General features: G+C 43.9%; 1 protein-coding gene across 1 annotated transcript in view; it reads right to left on the bottom strand.

The window, feature by feature from the left end:
- Positions 1-22,977, bottom strand: part of LOC146789440 (transmembrane channel-like protein 2) — a 566,730-nt gene that overhangs the window by 222,436 nt on the left and 321,317 nt on the right. The window contains exon 11 of the mRNA XM_085631099.1: positions 16,158-16,337. Coding sequence (XP_085487225.1) covers positions 16,158-16,337 — 180 coding nt within the window. The remainder of the gene's footprint in view (positions 1-16,157; positions 16,338-22,977) is intronic.

Raw genomic sequence — 22,977 nt, 5'->3', positions numbered from 1 at the left:
ATCCACAGTCGGGCCGGAATCTCCGCACCCAGACCGTATTCTCCGCACCCGGACCATACTCTCCGGCTAGGGCCGTACTCTCCCGCTCGAGTCTTAATCTCTGGCTTAGGCCGGATAAAGTGTAATAAATGGGCTAGAATGCAAGTTTTACAAAAAGGAACATTAGGAATGTGTGATAAATGGTAGAGGAGGTCATGAAAAATAATTTGGGCAGGAAAATGGGTATGGCCAGACACTACATCATAACCCAGAAAAGTTTGCTCCTTTGCATCATGGTACATGCAGTGCACAATTTGCTCTCCCCACAGTGTTGACTGTAGTGTCAACACCACAGTCAACACTAAGGGCGCTCCTAAAAACTGTTGAGGACAAATCCCCAACACCATGGACGTCTCTGGTAAAAGGTGCAACGGTATTGTGGATACATACAAGCACTACTCAGGGTTCCCGCAAGTAATTACCTGACCAAATTGTTGGCGACGCCATGTTTCAGGGGTGCTTGGCACCATAGAAAATCGGCATGTAGGGACTGAGTCGCCATACCACCTCAGTACCTATGAGCCTGTACCTATGAGCCTGAGTGTGACTAGCTATAGTGCCTCACTTACCAGAGAAGCAAGTGAATTGGCACCCCAGAACACAACATTCTTGATCCTCTAAGGGATCGCATTAACAGGACACACTCTTTTGCTCTCTCACTTGTTCTCACCAACAATAAGATAACCAAGAGACATAAAGGAAGTTGGGAATATTTATTTAAGCTATCGTGCTCTAAAATGCAGTATTTGTGCCACAATTAAAAGGCAAATGCATACCAAAACCTCTGTTAGCATGGCCGTTAAACCATATATCATAAAAAGTCATGTTATAAGACAGAGTAGCCTAACTCCACCTCCCCTTCTACAATAAATAAATGATTATATAACAAAGATATCTGGGATTAGTGGAGGACCCACACCTTAGCATACCCAGATGGACATTCTACATCTCAGCTGTCGTAGCAATCTTGTCTCAGAACCCTCACTCAGTGTGTTTGCTTAAACTCTTGTGCTCAGTTATATGACAAGACATGTGTGCTCACAAACAGCAGCTGCGTTCTCATGTTGTGTCTAGGAGTTAGTTCCTGACCAGAGAGAATAACAAGGGGCATTGTTATTTGACCTTGTCTGTAGTGTTCTGACTAAATCCCAGGAAAAAAAGAACACGAAAACATATGCAGGTTCCATGTGAAAGCACAATGTGGCACAAAAGACCAGCTGAATTTGATTATCGGCTTTGTTTATTGTGCTGGAAATGCTCAGGAGAATGCACTAGGGTGTTACTAAATGGAGAAGTGAGATGCCTGAAGCCATTGTCGAAGCAGTAAGGAAAGATGGACTTGACTGGAAGAAATATGTTGCACAGTGATACAATGGAGCATCTGTTACGAGTGGCTGTTTAAATGGTGTCCATGCAAAAATAAGAGAGATCGCATCACAAGCAATTTATATACACTGCCATGCCCATCGCCTATACCTTGCTTTAGTGCAAACAGTAACTAAAACAACCAGTTAAATATTTCTTTCAACATTGCAAGCAGTTTATGTTTTTCTGTTACAAAGTTTACAATGGCATGAACTCTTTGTGAAAGCTCAGAAAGAGAGTAATCTGTATGAAATGGATCTAGAAAGACTCTCAGGCATGTGGTGGTTTTACTGGTCCTCCTGTGTTAGAAAAGTACAGATATGATTTGAGTCTATTATCCTTGTTCTCCATGTAATAGAATCACAATAATGTAACAAAGAGGCTAGTTCAGAAGCCGAAGGAATTCTTAAGAATATTGAAAACTTTGGTTTCCTACTTACATTGCAGTGTCTGGAAATCATTCTCAGAAAGATTTACAGTCTATCCAAAGAACTACACAGGAAAGACCTTGACTTGCTGAGAGCATGTGACCTAATTAAGTAAACGAGAAGTGATTTAGTGAAACTCCGTCAAGACAGTCAGTGGAACGAGTTAATAAGTCAGGCTAAGGACTTATCCGACCAGTGTGTAATTGATATTGAAGAAAAAATCAATCCAAGGGCTCTACCTGTGAGACACCATAAACTGAGTAACAAACTTACAGATTATTTTGTCACTACCTCTGTAAGGAAAAGATCCAGCCACTTTGATGTCTCAGAAAGTCGAAATCTACTTGGTGAGAGCTTAAAGTAGGATGTTTATTTCTTTACTTTGGATAGATTTGTAAAGAAGCTGAAAATGTTTTAGACTTTTCCTCTGCACTAGTTATAGTTGACAAATATCCAGAGGCTGCAGTAGACTGAAGTCTTCTGCAATCCAAACTGGAAACTGCAAAATCTTATTTTTCAGACAGGAATGTACCAGGTAATCACTGTGTCAGGTAGCATATCATGTATCTACCAGCAGCAATTCCTCAGGCTTTGGATCTTGTAAACCTAGTTCTTCCATTATCTATCTCTACTGCTACAAATGAGGAATTCTCTTGTATGAAAAGGGTAAAAAATGATTTGCGCAATAAATGTGTTAACACATTTACACTTGATATTCTTCATTTCAACACAGCAGAATGTCAAGCCCTAGTGGTTACAGTTGGTGATTTAACCCCTTTTTAGACAGGGGCTTAGATAGTTCATTTACTGGGAAGGAGACAAATACCACCAACTTCAAGAAAGAGTTAAAATCTTTAATGTAGGATTTTGGCCTAGTTGATGCATGGCAGAAGGCAGCTGGCTCAAGCAGTGAATACTGCTATTATAATATAAAGTATCATAGCTATTCTAAAATAAATTTGTTTCTTGTGTTGGCACATTGGAGCATATTCTCAAGGAGTTATCGCCGAGTTATCGCAGCCAAAGTCGCGATAAATTTATCACCCCATTCAGAAGCCGGTGCTAACAGCCCATAGCACCAGTTTACCTGCAATAGCAGCCACAAAAAACATTGCCACAGATGACCCCGGCAACCATCTCTAATGAGATGCAGAGTAGGCGTTCCCGTGCCAAAAGCACCGACAATACCACTCTGCAACATTCTCAACGACCAGCCAGATCGGCGAAAAGACCACGAAACATGCAATAAGGCACGTTAGCTGCAGGAAATTAACACCTGCTCTGACCTGGCGAAAAGTCGGATGGCAGCCTGCCCCACAAAAGAGAGCCCAGCCCAGAGCCACACCTGAAGAACAACAGATGCCATGGAGCCGCTGAACATGCAGGCCGGACACCCAAGAGGGCCCCAACACCCACCGCCACCACCCCCAGGACCACCCCCGCAGACACCCACCACCCCCCTCCCCCCGGACCAACAATGAGGCAGCACAGACAAAGATAGCGACCCTCCGAAAATGCACCAACCTCACAGTCCTAACACCAGAGAATGTCATTGCCCACTACATGCTCAAAGGGACAACCCTCCTCCGCATCCTGACCACCATTGCCCACAGGCTGATGGTACCAACACAGTGGACAACCAACATCCCACCTCAGCCAAAGCTGCTGGGTGTGCTGCACGTGTTGGCCTCTGGTACCCTCCAACCAACATCCACCTGAGATGGAGGAGTCACACAGCCAGGCCAATCCAAGTCCCTCACAACGGTCATGGATGACATCATCAGCTTGGTACACCACGATCTATACTTCTCACACACTGTGCAGGAGCAGCCGGAGACCAACGTGTACGCAACAGCTGGCTTCCCGCACATGTCAGGGGGCAATTGACTGCACACATGTCCAACTAGTGGCCCCTGGCAACACTGCACACAATAAGCACAACAGAAAGTGCACGTATCCCACCAATGTGCAGGCAAAAGTGGACCACCAGGGAATCTCCGCCAATGCCGCCGCAAACCACCCAGGCGGTGTGCATGATTCCTACACCTTCCGACAGTCCATCATCAACCTGCGCCACCAGAATGGCACCTACAGAAATACACTGCTTGTCGGCCAATTCCAAATGCACACACCACACACATCAACTCCACAATCATGCAACACACAACACAGGAAATGCACACGTCAAAAGCTCACATACAACATGCACACCCAGCAGACACGACAGCACAACTCACTGTGGGAACCTGGGCCAACCATGTACATAAGCCATCAATGGCAGGCACCTCGGCCACACAATAGCAGAATGTAGGAAGAGGTGGGGACCAGGCATGAGCGAAGGAGGCAAGTGACCGATGAATGAGACTGTGCACAATGCCAAGTGGGGTGTGGAAGTGCTGGACAGACTGCAGCATGCAGACCACATGTCGACACACACCGCTGGTGTTTGGAGTGTAGTGGACAGTGGACGCAACCATGTCACCCCAGCCAGTGGGGAGAATCGCGGAAATGTACCTTGTTACTTCCCCCTGTAAGAGTGAGCAGAGTGGGCTGGCCCCGCATAGGCCAGGCCAGCGTAGGGGTGTGAATAAAAGGCATGTAACTCTGGGTGTGGTCCTCTTCTGGAATGCCCAACGCCTCTAACAGGGCGGTGCCTCTCACCCTGCCACAAGGCCGATGCCGTAAGCGGTGTTGCCAGCGATCCTGTGCACCTGCTGCACCCCGGGATGCTGGTCCCCGAACCAGTCCTGCCTGCCCCTGCGCACCCACGCCTCAATGCCCACCTGCCGACACCAGCGTGTGTCGAAGAGGGCCCACCACATGCCGGTGCAATCTCCAAGCCCGAGGCCTGCGATCTTGGCAGCCACCTCAGTGGTGGTTTCCTTTGTGGGGTGTAGGTGGTCCCTGAAGGGTAATGGACACCCACGTATGTGATCTAGTTCGCCTTCCATGGGTTCGGACCACATCCGCACCTGTTCGGCCACCTCCTTTTGGCATTCTGACACCTGGCATTGGTGTGCCATGTGTGGGTCTGTGAAGTGTTGTGAGCCAGCCGTGCTTATGGGTGCTTCATGCTGTGTGGTCTGTTGCAGTGGCTGGGTTCTCCTCTAAGTAGCTTGGCTGCCCTGGTCCTGGTGGTGGGTTGCATGGGATGTCCATGGGATGTTGTAGAGCGTCGGTGTTGAAGGTGTAGAGATCCTCTCCGGTATCACTGATGTGTGGTCTTCTGTGCTCTGCTGGAGGTGTTGTGTGTCCCTCTGCAATGTGAAGGGGAGATGCATGTTGACATTGTGTTGATATGTATGTTGGCGCATTGTTCTTGTTTACATGCAGATTGTATGGCAATGTACATTGTGACTGTTTTGGAGGTGCAGGATTTGGATGCGGGACAGTGTACATTTGGACTACATGACATATGTGAGGCTGTACGCGTACATTTCCATTTCCCAGTTTCCAGCTCTGTCAGATGTAGTAGCCCTGTTTCTGGTCATGTGCCGAGCCAGTTGTGTCCTCTGTTCTGCAGTGTCGGGGTGCACATTGTACCACATTGTCGTCAATGTGGCTGTGCCGTTATTGCTATGTGTGTGTGCTGCAGTGTGCCACAGGGATGAGGGACATGATCTGTGGGTGTGCAGTGTGCTATACTTAATTGTGCATGTGTGCCATTGTGCCCATCATCCCCGTTCCCCCAGTCCCTGGTCGTTACTCACCCTGTTGTTGTTGTGTCAGGTCCTCTCGAGCTGTGTTCGTACTCCCACCTCCTTGCACCGTCTCCACACTGATGACTGCCCTCCATTTCCTCCTGTGGCGCAGGAATCCCAACTCCTGTCGCCGTTGCTGCCTTCCTGTTGGCAGCGGCTTTGTGCCTGGTTTAGGTTATCATGTCATGCCAGTGCCTCTTGGCCTTCTCCATTGACCTCCTCGACACTGCGGCTGTATTCAAGGTAGTCTGATTGTGGGTCAATTGCTGGTAGTGTTCGGTCACCTCTGTGATGCTGATCTTGTTTTTCTGCGGACTGCACCCCGTCTTCCTCTCCCTCATCTCCTTGGCCTTCCCCGAGACCATTGTCTCTTGCTGGTCATCTGTGGGGCTTGTGGGGTTCGCATTGGCCTCTGCGCTCGGTCAGGGTGCATCCACGTTGCTACGCACTTTGGATTGTTTCTGGTGTGTTGTTTTTGTAGCTTTTATGGTGCATTTTCCCGCCAGACGCTTGGGATTTGCAGGCCTGCCGCTGGTTTTCGCAGCTTTTTGTATCGCGATTGGCAGCATTTTTTGTGTTTGTTTTTCACATTTTTACGGCGTGGCGTTGATTTTAACGCAGCCATTTGACGCGTTATCTGGTGACTATCGCATGTTACCGCCGTCTTGAGAATACTTGGTTAACACGGCATACATTTCCCACGATAAACTGCGATGTTGAAGGTTGCGTTAAGTTACTTTTGCGATGGTTATCACACGTTCTTGAGAATATCCCCCATTGAAAAATAAAGTAAAAAATGTCACTCACATCCCGGCCCATTGCTCTAATCAGTCGGCTAGCTTGTTAAGTTTGAAAATACCAAAAGTGAAAGCTGAGGTTAGGTGGACAGTAGAAGAATAATATTAATTGCACTTCACATTTAGAGCAAATCTCAGAGAGCAGAGTAGGCTATATTTCGAGACTAATATTGGGACTGCCTCCTCTACTATGGTGTAGGATGCCATTAAAGTATATATATATATATAAGGGGTGATCTGTAAGATGAGTTCTATAAGAGAATTCCAAGAGGAACTTAAGTAAAGGGAAATGGACATCATCAAGATAGAGAAGGCAATTTTAGAGGTTAATTCCCATGGGGAAGATCAGATTAAGTCAAATAAATGATTTGAGAAACAAGAGGCTTAAGGAATTAATAGAGGGCAGGGTGAGAGCAAGGTGGCAGGTGTCGCAGCTAGCATGTTATGAGTACTGGGAACAAATGTTCGCGTGTTGGCATGGAAAGTAAGAGTAGATAGGGCAAAGAATTATAAAGGCGAGTTAATCATAGATGTAGCAGACAACATGTCTGATGATCCTGCAGAAATTGAGGCACGTATTTTGAAAGTATTTAACTTGTTATATACAGTGACACATAAGTCAGATCTGATAACCTTAAGGGTGTAGCTAAGAGACAAACAACTTCCAGCCCAGGGTATGGAAGATAGAGATTTTTTAATGGAGGGAATAATAGTAGGAGAGGTTCTCGAGCAGGTCAACAAATCAAGTAATGGTAAAGCAGTCGGCCCAATGTGCTCCCAGCAGAGCTTTACATAGCTCTGAAAGAGGTTATTATCCCAGTGTGCATAGATCTTTTCAACTCAATGTATAACTAATATGCATAGATACCCCCTAGTTTGAATGAGTCAACAATAACATTGATTTTAAAACCCAACAAGGACTTGGAAAGTGCAGTTTCTCAACAGCCAATGTTTTCTCAACTATGAGTGTAAAATGTATTCAGGGATACTAACTGGAGTGCTAGCAAAGGTAGCAGAGGAAAGATCATCCATCGAGATCAGAAAGGGTTTCTTCTAGGCAGGCAGATGCATGACCTTACATACCTGTTAATATTCTCAATCGACATCACCAATGCTAATGATGATCCATTCGCAGTGGGTAGTATCGACACGGCCAAAGTCTTTAACAGGATTTGCTGGGCTTATCTGTGGGAGGTCTTGGAATCATTTGGTCTGCCCCTACCCCTGATAGAAGGAATTTAAACGAATATATATGGTACCATCAGCTCAGATTTTGGTTAATCTGAATTTAGCAGGTAGATTTCATATCTCCAGAGGGACATGTCAGGATTGCCCACTCTGTCTGGTCCTTTTTGGCCTTTACAATCAAGCCCTTGGCAGAAAACTTTAGGAAGGGCAAAAGGATTATACAATTTTAGACCCTGAATTTTTAAAATAAGGTATTCCTACACACTGATGATATTGCGCTCTACTAAAGACCCTGAAGTAACTGTTCCCCAGGAGAAGGATATCACAGATGAATTTGGGGCCTTTTCAGGGTATGCACTATATAAGTCCAAAACAGAGATGTGCTGGAACTTGCTGAACTACAGGTGCAGCGTGCAACCTATTATTAGATATCTAGTCATTATAGTCAAGGATAAACTTGAGGACCTCTCAAACGTTAAATTCAGGAGGCTAATAAGGGAAATTAAAGAATTACTTAATAGTTGAAGGAATCTTCCTTGATAATATACAGACATACCAATTTAATTAAACTTGTGATCCTCCCAAAACTGACATATTTGTTTGACAATATACCTGTGTCCTTTCTGTGAGAGGTCATTTCATAGAGTCTGAGCCTATTGAGCAGCTTCAGATGGGCAGATAAGGAAAAAATACTTAGCTGGAAGAGAATCAGGAGAAAGCTTGAGAGGTCTAGCCCACCTGGATTTGCAGATGTACTGCCTCACGTTTCAGTTTAAATATTGAAGAATGCTTTTATCGAGACCCGATGCTTCATGCAAAGTAAAGGTATTCTCCTTAATAATAAGTACTTTTGCATAAGTTTGGTGACCCTAGATTTCTTTTTTATGCTTCCTTGGAAGTATTGTGAGAATTTTTAGAAGTTTGGTATACCATGAGGAAAACTTGGGGATTGATTATTATGCAACATACATACCTATCTAGGACTCCCCAGGCATGTCAACCATCTTAGAAGATAAACTCAACCTTCCATCAAGGAAGGCTGGTCTAGCATATTGGGGCCAACTACAAAATCAGTTACAACTAAAGTCATGGAAGATATTGATTGAGGCCACAAAAGAGTCTATCTCCAGATTCAAGTTCCTTCAGTTAACATCATTGTGGAGCACAAAAAACAGTTACCGAGCAATAAGTGGGAATTTGAAGAGGAAATACAGGATCCTTCACCCTTAATGAAGGAGGAATCCTTATGGCACTGGGAGCTAATAAAGGCAGATGATAAGAAGCCATAGACCTCAATGTAAACCAGGGAAGGACACTTGCCAACACCTGAGCAACCAAACTTATGGCAAGTATCTTTAAATCTTCTTTACTCTAATGTCAGACCAGCTACTTTAAAGAAGAATGATATTTATACACTTCACAGAATGTACATGACTCTGAGCAAAATGGTTACATTTGCAAAAGGTCCAGTCCCAAATTGTAAAAGATGCGGAGAGACGGATGCCAATGATGTCACTTTGTTTAAGTAATGCCCAGAGCTTGCTCACTTTTGGGAAGAAGTAAGTAGTGTGCTATCAGAGATCTTTGGCTGGATGATTAAGGTGAGCTTTAACCTGAATTTCTTTGGCATAGACTTCAAACACGTTGTGTCACTCTCTCAGCCTAAACTAAAACTCCTCTTTTGCCTGTTCCTTGTGGCAAGGAGGGAGGCATGTATGAGGTGGATACTGTCTTACCCCTCTACAGGCAGGGAATGGCTTTAGTCACTGGATAAGATAAGTAGGTTGATTTGGGCTCTCATAGGATGGTAAAAACACAAATAATGTGGGCAGCATTTTATGGTGCAATTCAAATTGTAAGAACTAGTAATTTATTTTGAGAACTGTCCTATGTACCAATAAGTCGGTTCACAAGAATAACAAACTAGAGAATGGCACATGACGACCTGCCTAATTACATTAGGCAGGTCACAATTTGGGGCCTCCTGAGGGTGGCTACAACTGCAGGGCTGGTGGCCTTCGAGGGACTGCCAACCACCATGCTTGTGACTATTCTAAAAACTGATTTTTTACAAAAAAAAGCAGCTCAAGTTCCTAAAAGGAATCAGGGCTGCTTTGAGAAGAAAATCAGTTTTGCAAAACATCAGTGAAAGAAGGAGTGATCGCATGGACCACTGCCTACTCCCCTTGTACCTGTCACCCCAGTCACATAGTGGAAGAGGGCAAAAGGAACACCTTCCCTTTGTGAATCAATTACCAGCTCAACTTGGGAGTTTGGATCTGATCAGAATTACTGTCACAGACCATTGATACATAGGTTACCAAATCACAATTTGGAAGGATGCCCCTAGCAGGTTCCCTCCAAAATGCAAATTGATAATGATTTCTAAACTAATTTCACGGACTGGAAAAAAAATCTGAATCACAGAATGGGATTAGTAAATATGTAAAAGTTTTTTTTTCAGTCGCAACCCCAATTTTCTTTACCAGATACGAAACTCTTTATGCAGCATGCCCCTGAATCCCGTATGATGAAGGCATACAATACCTTTTTGCCATAAACCACATTTTATACCAGGGGCAAACACAGGCCCCCGCAGCCCCCACGCTCCAGGGGCCCCCTCACTCAGTGGAGACAGCAAGTGAGCCTCACCCTCTTCTCTTCAAGACGTCCAATTTAAAAGATGCGCACAGTTGCGCATGGCCTCAGGCTCCAGTCCCCATATAAATTAAATAAATAGTGTGCGACTGCGGGGTGCGCCCATGCCACGGCCAGCGGCGCACTGCTCTTCATTGATTATTTAAATAGTGGCGTGCGCACGCCCGGACCCCGGCCGGGTCTCTGAGGCTCTCACTCTCATAATTAAAATAAATGGTGTGCGCAGTTGTCACCGCGGAACTGACGCGTGTGCGTGGGTGGGGCACAATGCTATTATCATGTGCATTGCAGCTAAAAGTGCGTAGTCGTGACTCAGGACTTGACACGAGGTGAGGCATCCCAGAGGACCCGACCCAGCCCATCCCGAGACCACTACTAAAGGAGTGGACTGTCACCACCGTGCGGCCGGGCCGCCGAGCATAATTTAATTATTATAGTGCTAGCCCCTGCCTGGCTAGGCTAGCGGCTAGCCATGCCCTGTCCTGCTGCCCCCCGGCCCTCGCGTCTGCCTCTGAAGGCTGAAGCTGCAGCCAGGCCAGGCCTCAGGTGAGTGAGTCTCAGTCTGTCTGTCAGAGACGAGTCAGGTCGAGCAGGAGACAGGCCTCCACTCTTTGGAGCCTCGGCGCAGGCCGTCCCAGAGCTTTTAGTGTCTTCATTTGGGACCCTTTGAGGGGGGCACAGGTTCAGGATCTGAAATAGCAGGTAGCGCTCGCCGATTAATATTCATGAAAATGCCAACAGTCTGCTTTTTTTGTGCCTTACTGCTCTTTCTCATGCACGGTAAGGTTGAGAAGGAGGAATATTTTCACATGTATGCTGCCACCATCCCAAACAGCACCTTACGGTTTGTGGAAATGTACAGGACCCGCCATTTTGAAGATGGTTCCTTCCAGCACTTTAGGAATGTGTGAGATGGTCCTCTGCACGCGCGCTTCCTTGTTTCACACACTTTCATTTTCACAAAGCAGCACTAAGACTAGTCACCTCAGAGAAAGGTTCATGGGTCACTGTCCGTCATGGACTTTGAGATCGTCTAAATCCTCTCTACTAAAAGATTCCTGGGTTTAGACTAGCTAAAAGGGGCATTTACCCACCTGTCCGCGAACACCTGGGACAGTATCCCATCTTCATAGGTCCATCTTCCTAAGAGTGAGACTTGCTTCAGAAAGCAGCTGAGAACTTGGCTTTTTAATGAGATTTAATTATTAGTGCGTTATGTAAGTCGCTGCTTTACATAAGCTCTGGGACGGGCTTTTGCGCAGCTATTCTGCTTTAGAAATGTGGCTATTCATTCATTCATCCATCCATTCATTCATTGTTTTTCATTTATTCATTCACTTTACTTGTACAGATACTGCAATTCTCCTGGACACAAAATTAATGGGATTGGAAATGGAAAAACTGAACAGTGACTTGGTGTCGGGGGCAGCGACCATGAAAAGAGACACTCTGTCAACTACCTTTAATCTATCCAAACTCTGTGGTGGGCGTTCTTTTCGGAAAACATCTTTGTGGGAAAGGTATTAAAACCTGGACAGGATTTGAATGGTTGCTAGACTTTCATGAAAGTAAAGATTGTAGATGAGCTGTTGATCTCAGGGCCTGTGTATGCACCCTACTTTTCAAGCCTCCTCACAGAAGTTGGCAAAAGCTTTATGTGTTATGATGTGCAGTGATGTGTTGTGATATGAGTGATGTGTTATGATGCAGAGTGATGTAGTATGATGTGGTATGATGTGTAGTGATGTGTTGTGATGTGGAGTGATGAGTTGTGATGTGTTATGCTGTGGAGTGATATGTTATGATGTGTTATGATGTGGAGTGATGTGAAGTGATGTGTTATGATGTGGAGTGATGTGTTGTGATGTGAAGTGATGTGTTGTGATGTGAAGTGATGTGTTATGATGTGTTGTGATATGAGTGATGTGTTGTGATGTGTTGTGAAATGAGTGATGTGTTATAAGTGATGTGTTGTGTTATGAGTGATGTGTTGTAATATTAGTGATGTGTTATGATGTGTTGTGATATGAGTGATGTGTTGTGATATGAGTGTAGTGTTGTGTTATGAGTGATGTGTTATGATGTGGAGTGATGTGTTGTGATATGAGTGGTGTGTTGTGATGTGTTGTGTTATGAACAATGTGTTGTGGTGTACTGTGTTATGAGTGATGTGTTGTAATATGAGTGTTGTGTTATGTTGTGGAGTGACATGTGATGTGAGTGATGTGTTGTGAAGTGATATGAGTGGTGTGTTGTGTTATGAGTGATGTGTTATGATGTGTTTTGATATGAATGATGTGTTGTGATATGAGTGATGTGTTGTGATGTGTTGTGTTATGAGTAATGTGTTGCGTTATGAGTGATGCATTGTGATGTGTTGTGTTATGAGTGATGTGTTGTGATGTGTTGTGTTATGAGTGATGTGTTGTGATGTGAGTGATGTGTTGCGTTATGTGATGTGTTGTGATGTGTTATGAGTGATGTGTTGTGATATGTTGTGTTATGAGTGATGTTTTGTGATATGAGTGATGTGTTGTGATAAGAGTGATGTGTTGTGATAAGAGTGATGTGTTGTGATAACAGTGGTGTTGTGATGTTTTATTTTATGAGTAATGTGCTATGATGTATTGTGTAATGAGTGATATGTTGCGATGTATTGTGTTATGTTAGGACTTCTAAAGCACAACGAATAACCGGAGGTGTCTTGGTGCTAGCTCACAAGGCCTTGACAGACACAGAGGGAGGGCTCAGGAGAGTTAAAGAGGCAGGTTTTCAGCAGTTCCTGAAAGGCCCGTATGTTGGGGCATTTTGAATGTGCAGCGGAAGCGCTTTCCAGCATTTCGAGGCGCAAACAAGAACCTCCTTCCGCCCCATGCTGCTGGATCTATACCAACCATGAACAAGAAGAGGGTAGTTGTTGGCATGACTCTGGAGATAGTCTGCGGTGTTACTGCAGTGGGACGACGTAAAACTGAATCAAGATTCAGCTAATCATGGCCGGAGGTAGATATGTGTGCATGTATCTGGTTTTATACAGCACAGGCATTTCACAAAGGCATTAGGGTCATCACAATTTAAAGAATATACAGAAACCCAATCAGCGCTATCATTTGACAGACGAGGGCTCCAAACTCCGCACATAGATATTCATAACTCAGGGTCATGCCTCTATATAACCATCGAACAATAGAAACAAAACGAAAGCACAATTCTTCACTAAGCACTCGTTGACATTTCATATCAGGTCAGAAGCACAACAAAGACTGCACTACCGTTCTCTGTGTATATTTTTCCAGCACTAATGTGCATATCTGAAGTGCTGCATCAGACGTCCTTCACTTTGAATCTTTTCCGAAGAGTGATAGAATGTCACCTCCCACACATTTCTTAGCTTCAACAACATCGAGAATCGTTTTACACAGTCGCAGCCCATACCTGCATATATCTGCATGTCTGGATTTCTACATATCTTTATATATAGACATATATCTGCATGACCAGAGTACAATCTGGTGTTTCCACATAACTTCTTGAGACTGATGCAGCTCAAATAACATTAGGTCTAGGGTGAGCCGGGCTCCTGTGATGCGCCCTGAGCAAATTCTGCAACTGGGGGGTATTGATGCTGCACTCAGGGGGTGGAGTTCCCTTATTACTGGAAGTCCTGTGGTCCATGGGCCAATAGCACCTCGGGGTCAGGCCAGACTGTAAGAAGGGACAGGTGTATATTTGCTTTTGAAATATCCCATCTCCGAGACAGCTTGAATCTTGGTTGGGAAACTGAAATCTCAGGAAATTAGCACAAGAATGTGAAGTCCAGGAAAGCGCAGAAGCAGAGCCCAGCTAACAAGCGGCATGGTCGTTTCAAACCACATATCGTCCTAAACAATTTGATCGAAATACTGGACTTCTGATTAACCACAACCTTTGCTAGCACAAGATCGCCCAGTTTTGTGGAGCGCAGAGACACCTTAGCAAGTGAAAAGACAGTTTGGGGCAGTAGATTGGCGGTGGGTGCTGGAAGAAGTCATGAATGCTCAGCATCATTATGGAGAGTGAAAGTGTCAGGTTTCTGCGCACCTGAGGCTTCTACGGCACTGCCAGCTATAGTCCAGCACCGTCCGAGGCGGCAGGGACGTGACAGGAAAGAACTGCCCCAAACTCACCCTGCACGGTGAACAACGAGGCACCCTTCTCCTTCCGGGTGGCCTGCTAAGAAGAGTATAGAAAGGGAAGGGCTGCATGTATTATTTGACACGTTCTGCTGCAGTGCTGTGTTTGTCCAGAATATAATGGACTGTCTATCTCTGTTATTGTTCTATGTGTGTGTACATGACTGCAGTCACATTTGGATTGGGTAGGCTCCCCAAGAACTGAGGGTGTCATGGAAAATATGTTTATCTTTTATTTATGAAGTTGTCCTTTTGGAAAGTTTTGTTGAGGTCAAGTCTGGCAGATCTGGTACTTTGTGGTCAGTCTGTCCAGTACTGAGGAGCACGGAAAGGACTCCCAGATCCTTCCCCATCAGGCACCCACACTTCACATGTAACCTGGGCTGCGGGTTTGTATAAACACAATGACTAAATAGGTTTGATTTATGCATGCTGCTGCCTACTCTACTTGTTACTGTTTTGCTAGTCACGTTCAATTATTTGAGCCTTCAAAAAGGGAATTGTTAGTTTAAACTGGTTTGATTATTGTATGGTGCTGTAGTTGTTGTTTATCAGTTGCTTTGAAATAAAATATATGTGCCTTTATGCACACACCAAACGGAGAATTGTTTGACTAACCTGGCTTCATTTTTGCATACTGCTGGACTTGTTTTTACCATGCACTTTGAAAGTATGTTCACCTTGATGCAAGAAGAAAGTTGGATTGTTTTACAAAACATGCTTGATTTTTGTATATTGCTGGACTGGTGATTGCTTTATTTTGCACTTTGGAAGTATTTGCACTTTTTCTTTTGCTTTACCAACTACAGTTTGTATAGTCATTAGGTACTTGCTGAAACGGTTTTTTTTTCTAGATGCAGTGTTATTTATGGTGTTGCTTGCACTTGTCTGTAATACGTGTGCCATAAATCTTATATTTAGCATTAGTTATACTACAGAAATGATAAATTAAAACAGACAAACATCTGCATCAATGGTCTGAAGCATCCAAACAGTTTTGTTCCTCAGTCTTGTTTGCCTGCCTGTTTTGCAATGCTTACTAATAAAGACATTATGATTGAAATTGCTTCCTCAGTTCACGTTATTATCATGCAAAACCCTTGACTGTCGCTAGTGTGTTGCTTGCAGATAATTCACCAGTCTATTTCTCTTGACTTTCGCAGGATACTGAGTCATATCATGTGTACTTCTCGTGTATATTGTCAGTCAATTTTTTATGGAATTGCAGGTTTGGGATTGTCTTTCAAAGTTTCAAGGTATTGTCGATTCTATTTCAAACCCTTCATAGTTATTCTTTGTTATTCAGCCATAGGCAGTTCCTGAGACAATAGGATCGCCCCTTGACATTGTTCTGATTGCTGTCTCAGTCAAATAATCTGCTTTTGACAGTATTGTTACAAATGGCATAGCTTGTATGATAAGAGTGTTTCCCACTTTCTCATTAGAACTCAGAGAAAGACAATATAGAGGCATTTCAATTAAATGTTGGAGGTTTCAAATCAAAATATACTAGATTTCTGGGTGGTAGAGCAAAGTGGTTGGTGGTGGGTCGGGCTGCTAGGGGGGGAGGGGCCCCCTCCATCTGCTTTGCAGGGGGGCCCCCTCAAGTTTCGCTACGCCACTGTTTTTTACCAAGTTGATTGCAACAAGTCTCCAAAAAATTATTAACTTCTCATTTTGCATAAATATATGCTATATTGAATATATTGTAATTAGTTGTATCACTATTTTAAAACTAGCTTTTAGATCGGTAATCAATAAATCACTTTTTCTAAAATAAATAGACATCGTTTTGACTTAGTGCCTTACCTTCTCATTGACATCGTCCATGAGAGCAAGAAGAAAGGTGTAGAGGTTTCCTAGAAATAAAGCGAATATTCGGCCAAGCTGCCACTTCAACGCTACCCGAGGGTGGTACTCCTCCATATTAGCGATGGTTTCAAAGAGTGGAGGGCAAAACATGCCGAGCAAAGACATGACAATTTCAACCTGTGGTGTACACAAAACATTAACCACAACTTTATAGATATTAAATAAAGCTCTGTGTCTACACATACATTTACAGTAACATATTGTAGGTGTTTCTCTAAATGAAAACAGTTATAGCAAACTTTGCTTGCCAAAACTGTAAACCACAAATGTGTTGATACCATATGGGCAGCTTGAGAAGCTAGGCAACTTGAAAGATAATTCATCTAGTTTATATATGCATAATAAACCATTGAGAACATTGATCATAAGCGTTTCAACCATTTCAAGGGCAAACATTGACAACTAATCAAGAAAAATGCACAGTACAAGGCCTTGTGCATAGTTGATAACTCTCTATAGATGCTCTTTGGCATTTATGGTTTACAACCCCATGTCTATGTAACTTCCTCTTCTTCCACGTAACAGTATGGAAAGAGCTCAACTGAAAGTCGTTACATGTGCAAGGCTCTTATCTCTTCAACTCTACAGTAACATGACAGACTTGAAGATCTCCCACTTGCCTATTGGCAAGTAACATTTCTGAGACATTAACCTGTCACCAGTGCCATGGACAAACTAGCTGTACAGCATGGTTAGTTATATTCCAAAGATGGGCCTTGGTTCATGGGCAGAGAACACCAGGGTGAACATTTTCTCTTCACCCTCATCTAGGTCATTTTAATGCAATCAACAAAATGAGGCCTCCTATGTTTGGAAAATAGACAGTGGACTACCAGACCTCCCTGGCAAGCAGACCTGACAAATTTCTGTGGACTATCCTTCATAGATCCCTTATTCTCTGTCATGCAAAGAGCTATGCACTAGCCACTAAATAGCAGAGTGCTTTATATAAACAACTATACAAGTAAGAACATAACACTCACTGAGGTGATTGTAATCTTTCAAAAAATCCCTCCATCATATGCCTGCAATACAAATGCTTTTACACAACTCAACAAAGAAAATGTTTTTCTTGCCCTAGTTCTGTCTTCTTTGGCACTTAATAATAGTGGCCATCTACGTGGCCTAATAATCCCAATTTGGCTGCAAATGGCCAAAAGGGATTACAAGTGATGTGGTATTACCACACCATGTATTCCAACGATAAATGTACATATTCAAAGGAGATAGCTAGCTGCAATATTTTAAAATATGTAATAAACTGGAGGTAGAAGAGCAGGCTAATCACCCAACAAAGATGCAGTCTGCAGATACATATCCTCACCACAAACAGTGGCAAACCCGGGACGAGCAAGAGGAAATGTCCTGATTATATTGGATCGTGATTAGGAGCAAGAAATATTGGTAATGCATAGCAAGGACAAGAGCAGCATGCAAGCAGATATGGCATGCCACCATCATCAACGTGATGAAAACTAAATTATATTGTCTATGATTTGATGGACAGTATCGCTGAATTTTCATTGTTAATAAACCTGGTATTGCGCCCACATTATTAGGTACACCATAACACAAATTTAGTGATAAACGTGCTAGAAAGTATAATAGACAAAAACAGAATAAGAAAGAAGATTTGTCAAAAAAAGCATCCCTTGGAGTATGCATGGCCATAAAAGATCATAAGGATCTCAGATTGTGTGTTTTTGTACATTATTTTGAATAAAGATTACCACAAGCAAATTCCAAGCTTTGAACCCCCATAGTGGAACAATTTGTGCTTGGTGTTCTACAGTTAGAAGAATACTGTGCATTTCATAGTATCATAAACCTTCAATCACTGACTAAGAGTACCTCATAGCATATAAGTGGTTTACCAGAAAAAAAGTAAAAGAACCTTGCTCTCCAAAATCTGATTTAAAGCACCTCCACTCATTGTGCTAAGTGGTACTCCCTGTAGCAAAGGCCTCCGAGTTACAGAGGTTTCATAATTGCCACAAAGGGCACTACTAGTGAGATTAGATTTACTAACATCAAACACAGGTGACTCCACTCAGGACTGCCATCAGACCTAGAAAAGTAGCAGTGCGAAGATGCCTGAAAATTAAATGTTAACCCTTGAAGAGGAGATATGGTCTCCAGGAAAGCTGCTCTTTCACATACCTCAAAACCAAGTACTTAAGAAGAGGAGGAGGAGGTGTTGGAGGAGGAGGGAGAGCAAGGGAAAAGCTCACTGAACGTGGAGCGGATTGGAGCGAAAGAATGCAGGAAGCGATGGGAGTGAAGCGAGTGAGGGCTCAAGGCATTTTAGGTGGTTTAATCAGTTTCGATGCCTTTGGTGTCTCAGGGCACCAAGAGTATAGGGAGTTGAGCGCCCAGGCAATGGCACGGCCGCCTCATCCTGCTGTCCTCATTGTACCGCTGCACTGCTGCCGGGCACCTAGGCTGCAATTCAGCATATGGCAGCAGGGCATGTGCACAGCGTAGAGATGACTGGAGGCTGTGAATGGTGTGGCAGCAGCAATAGGCTGCAGACTTCCTGCGTGGCACGGAGGCAGCCAGCGTTACACCGGTATGGCTTGTGCCTATACAAAGTTCTGCACGCCCGTCAGTTGTAGTCTCACCGCAAGTGACCCTGAGCATCTACCCTTTGCCTGTTTCCTGCTACAGTGGTGGTTCAACCTTCCGAGGCTCATGGCAGGCGTAACATAGCTGACAGCTGACATCTCTGGCCCACATACTGGCCTTGCTTCTACTATTGTCAACATCTCTGGCCCACATACTGGCCTTGCTTCTACTATTGTCAGTGGACACCAGATGACCTGTAATCAACCAAGACTGGATTCAATGGTGAAATCGGTAAGCACCCAGTGCAGCCAAAGAATTTAAATGCATAAAAGGGCCTGAAAGACTCCAGCCCCAATTGCTCAGCAGTTTCATGCAGATTCATGCAATAATTCATTACCAAATTGCAGCCTTAGCTCACGTCTTATCTCACACTTCAATTTACCTTCAATGATCCAAACATCCATCCATTGTCAAAATATTCTATCAAATAGCCCTTGACATCGCTCTACTACAACGATTGAGGGGCTACAGGTGCTGCGGGCGGAGGGCTAGAGGGAAGCCTCTGGGGTGCTCATGCCTCCCTCAGTTGACCTTCAAGCCCAGTATTTTGTCAGGCTTGACAGGAGATTACCCACATTGGAAATGAAATCTTACAAGGAGCCAAAACAGGAAGTGTGTTACAATGAACAAGAGGGAATAACAATGTGGTTGGGAAAAGCGAGGAGGACCCAGGTCTGGGGGAAAATAAATCAACAAAGAGAACAAGGATAAGAACTCCCAACCAGAACTCAGTACTATGTCTGGAGGAACCAGAAGTTATAGATTTGGAATCCCCTTCCCTAAAACAGATACCAAAAAATTGCAAAATTACAACTGCATTAAAAAAAGAGGACAACAAACTTTTGAACTCAAACAAATCCAGGAAAATTGAATATCATGACAACCTGCATACACCTAGTGCTAGCTAGCCTGGTAATAACAGCAGGGAAAGAAAACGGCCTCACCTTGAAAGAAATCACTCAAGAGGTGTTTGACGCAGGCACAAATCTACTAAGCCCAGTAGTAGCAAAGACTATCACAACACAGGTGGAAGTTAAAAAAATCAGCCCAACAGCGTCATTCTCAACCCTGAACCTTTGCATCCTCAGTAACTGGAATTTTCTCAGTCCAAGGAATGCCCCAGTCAACCCTATCGGCCACTCAAAAGATCCTGAGACACAGGACCAACCTTTGATCGAACTGACAGAATCAACAGCAACCACGCACAAAGCCAGCAAAATGTAAATTAAAAACCCTCTTGTGCCACTATTAGCCCCTTTGCAAGGGGCCGGGCAACGAATTGGGGTATAACAGCTGTTAGTCTAAGCCCATTTGTGGTCTGCAGCAGTAGATTACAGACCAAGGATAACTTTCCTTCGAAGCTAAGTCCCCCTTAAGTCCAATTAGGAGGCCTCAGTAGGAGGCAGCCTCAACTACTGACCTCGGGGCATCAGGAAGAGCAATAACGGTTACAAATTCAACAGCATCAGTAGAAGCAGTACCCAAAACAGTAATCACTGAAGTCTCAGCTGGTACGTGGGGGCACTCCTGTCTACTATGGATGCAATGTCTCCAGGAATCCGTCATCAAGCAGCCAAGCAGGAACTTCAGGTGGACCTCCTCCACATTTTAGCAATACTCATAGTCAGCATCGACAAGAAATTGCAAGCTCTCAATGAGCTGATACACGGGGCCCAAAATCATAACTACACTCAGCAAGTCTCATGGCAGTGTACAAATCTAGGGGACAAGCTCCAGGTCCTTCCCACAACCCTTAACAATATTTTGTTGGAAGTAAGGTCACAATCAGGAAGACTACTTGAAAGGTTTCAGGTTCTATAATATGATGCCAAAGACACAACATACATCACCAGCCTGCAAGTAATAGTTGACTATCAGCGAGGACTCCCATCAGCCCCTGGGTAAGCGGACTGCTGATGTTCAGCAGTGACACAAGCTCCCCACAGCAAGTTGCAGCCGATGCATATAGGAAAGCTCCTGCACCTGAGGTTCTGGAAATAGCATCTCCAGTAACCATGACGGAGGAAAGGGGGAGGAATGAATCAGCCCTAACAAAAATGAAAAGAAGAGACAAAGAAAATCCCACAAGAACTGTAAAATGGCACAACAAAACAACATGCTGCAGTTATTTGATCAATGCAGAACATTAGTTGCATCTGACGCTGTAGAAGCAAAAAAAGAAGAATCTAAACCAATTTTAACACCCCAGGGCAACATACAAAGGCCAGTGACCGCTCAAAGCCCTATAAGCATTCAGCAGAGGGCATCGAAAATGTTTGCACTACCTATTAATGGACTAAACACTGCACAAAGTCCGAGAGGCAGCCGGGTCGTATCTCTAACACAGCGGGATAAAAAAGACACCAGTCACGCCAAGCACACCAGGCACATAGCCAAATGTCTGGCAAAACACCAAGGAGCTCTCATCTCTTAGCACTCTTGACAGTAAGAAGCATCAAAACTGGCATGTGGGCAATGAAAACTCCAACAGGGGATGGTGCGGATAAACATCCACTCACAACAAGACACAATGCCATTGCAGGCCCGATAACAGGGGCAACATACACAGTTAGTGTGAGACAAAAGCAACAGGCAGAGAACCAAACCAAAATGCCGCACACACAACTGATATCTCCCAACAATAAATTTGTTAAATTAGGTCATTTCAATATAGCAATGTATGCAGTCACTGTAAGCACCCTCTGCCCAACGAGTGCCAACCTAGGTTAAGTGAAAACAAATAAACAAAGCAAACAGCGGTGCACCACTTCCACAACCCCAATAACTTCAAATATATCCACAATGTTTTGGAGGTAGTTGAAACTCTTCTTTTTATTGTTGTGCCGTGACTATGTATCAACAAAAAGTCAGCCAAAGATTTTCGTCCACATACATGTGGACTTCTTCAGGACACCAAAATATTAGAAATATCTGTCCTTATTTGCAAAAGAGTATCCCTTCTTTAGCAGATGGTGAAAGTAAAATATGAATCCGTAGCAAGGTCCATCCAATGAGCCAAAGGCTTGACGGAACAATCGTGAAAATCCCAAAAGCCACTGTATAGCAAGATTCATCTTGTAGAAACTATATATCCTGGATCGGCATATTCAGGCATAATCCTTGTTCCTTATTAATATATGGAAGAAGGGGAAGAGAGTCGCTCCTCATCCAACACTGCGATTGGTGTCAGCTCCTCATATGTATAATACTCCTAGTGGTTTCCAAAAAAGATATCTAACCACAATGAGCCAATGAGCGGTTAGATATCCTTTTTGATACATAGTGACGACACAGCAACATACACAGCTAGACTAGAGCCAACAAGTCCAATTACAGGTCTACTCAGGAATAAACCCTCCAAATGGCAAGTAGCAACCTGGGAGTTACCACTCATAAAAAGTCTGCTAATACCTAACTACACATCAAAGAGGGTGTTTGATACTTTAAACAGGGGAGCCATTATAAAGCTAACACAGAAAAGGCACGTTTTGTTCTAGTAAATTCCATTGGGTTACAGATTCAATCAATCCCGGGGTAAACTGGATGCAAGTAACCAAGCTAGTACTCCAAAAGGACTGCCCCATTCAAAAGTCACTGCTTATCATAAATGTATACATCCATCCTAGCAAAATGAAGACAGGGAAAAAGATGGCAATTGCTTGAACTAACAAAAACACTACAGAAATTACATAGGCAATGAATCTTTATCATCTCCAGGGACTCCAACACAGATCCAAGTCACTGCAGCAAAAAAAGGGGTAACCATCTCAGCAGTATCAGGCTACGAAAGTAGCCGGAAAAAATAGGTCTAAGGCTCTAAATGGCAATTCAAAGGAGGACACTCCAAGGTCAATCACCTACCTATGTAGTAGAATAAGCTCAACCATAGATCGTAAGTGAAGCAGCCTTGCCTCTGGTGTGCCAGTTTCAAATTTCGCCCTGCACGGAGAAGTGACCACTTCCCTCAAACCATCCGGATAGCCTGAAAAATCAATCAGCTGTGGCCAGCAAATGGTCTAATTCCCATTCCAGTTACTCATAACCTAAAAAGATAAAAATGGAGTGGTCCTGGGACAGAGAAGTTGTTGACAGAGTTAAAAAGTGTAATAGAAATCAGGAAGAAGCAAAACTG

Source organism: Triturus cristatus, chromosome 10 (assembly GCF_964204655.1).
Source record: "Triturus cristatus chromosome 10, aTriCri1.1, whole genome shotgun sequence".
Classification (NCBI taxonomy): Eukaryota; Metazoa; Chordata; class Amphibia; order Caudata; family Salamandridae; genus Triturus; species Triturus cristatus.
The sequence above is the reverse complement of the archived record's forward strand: the minus strand, read 5'-3'. Positions and strand labels throughout refer to the sequence as shown.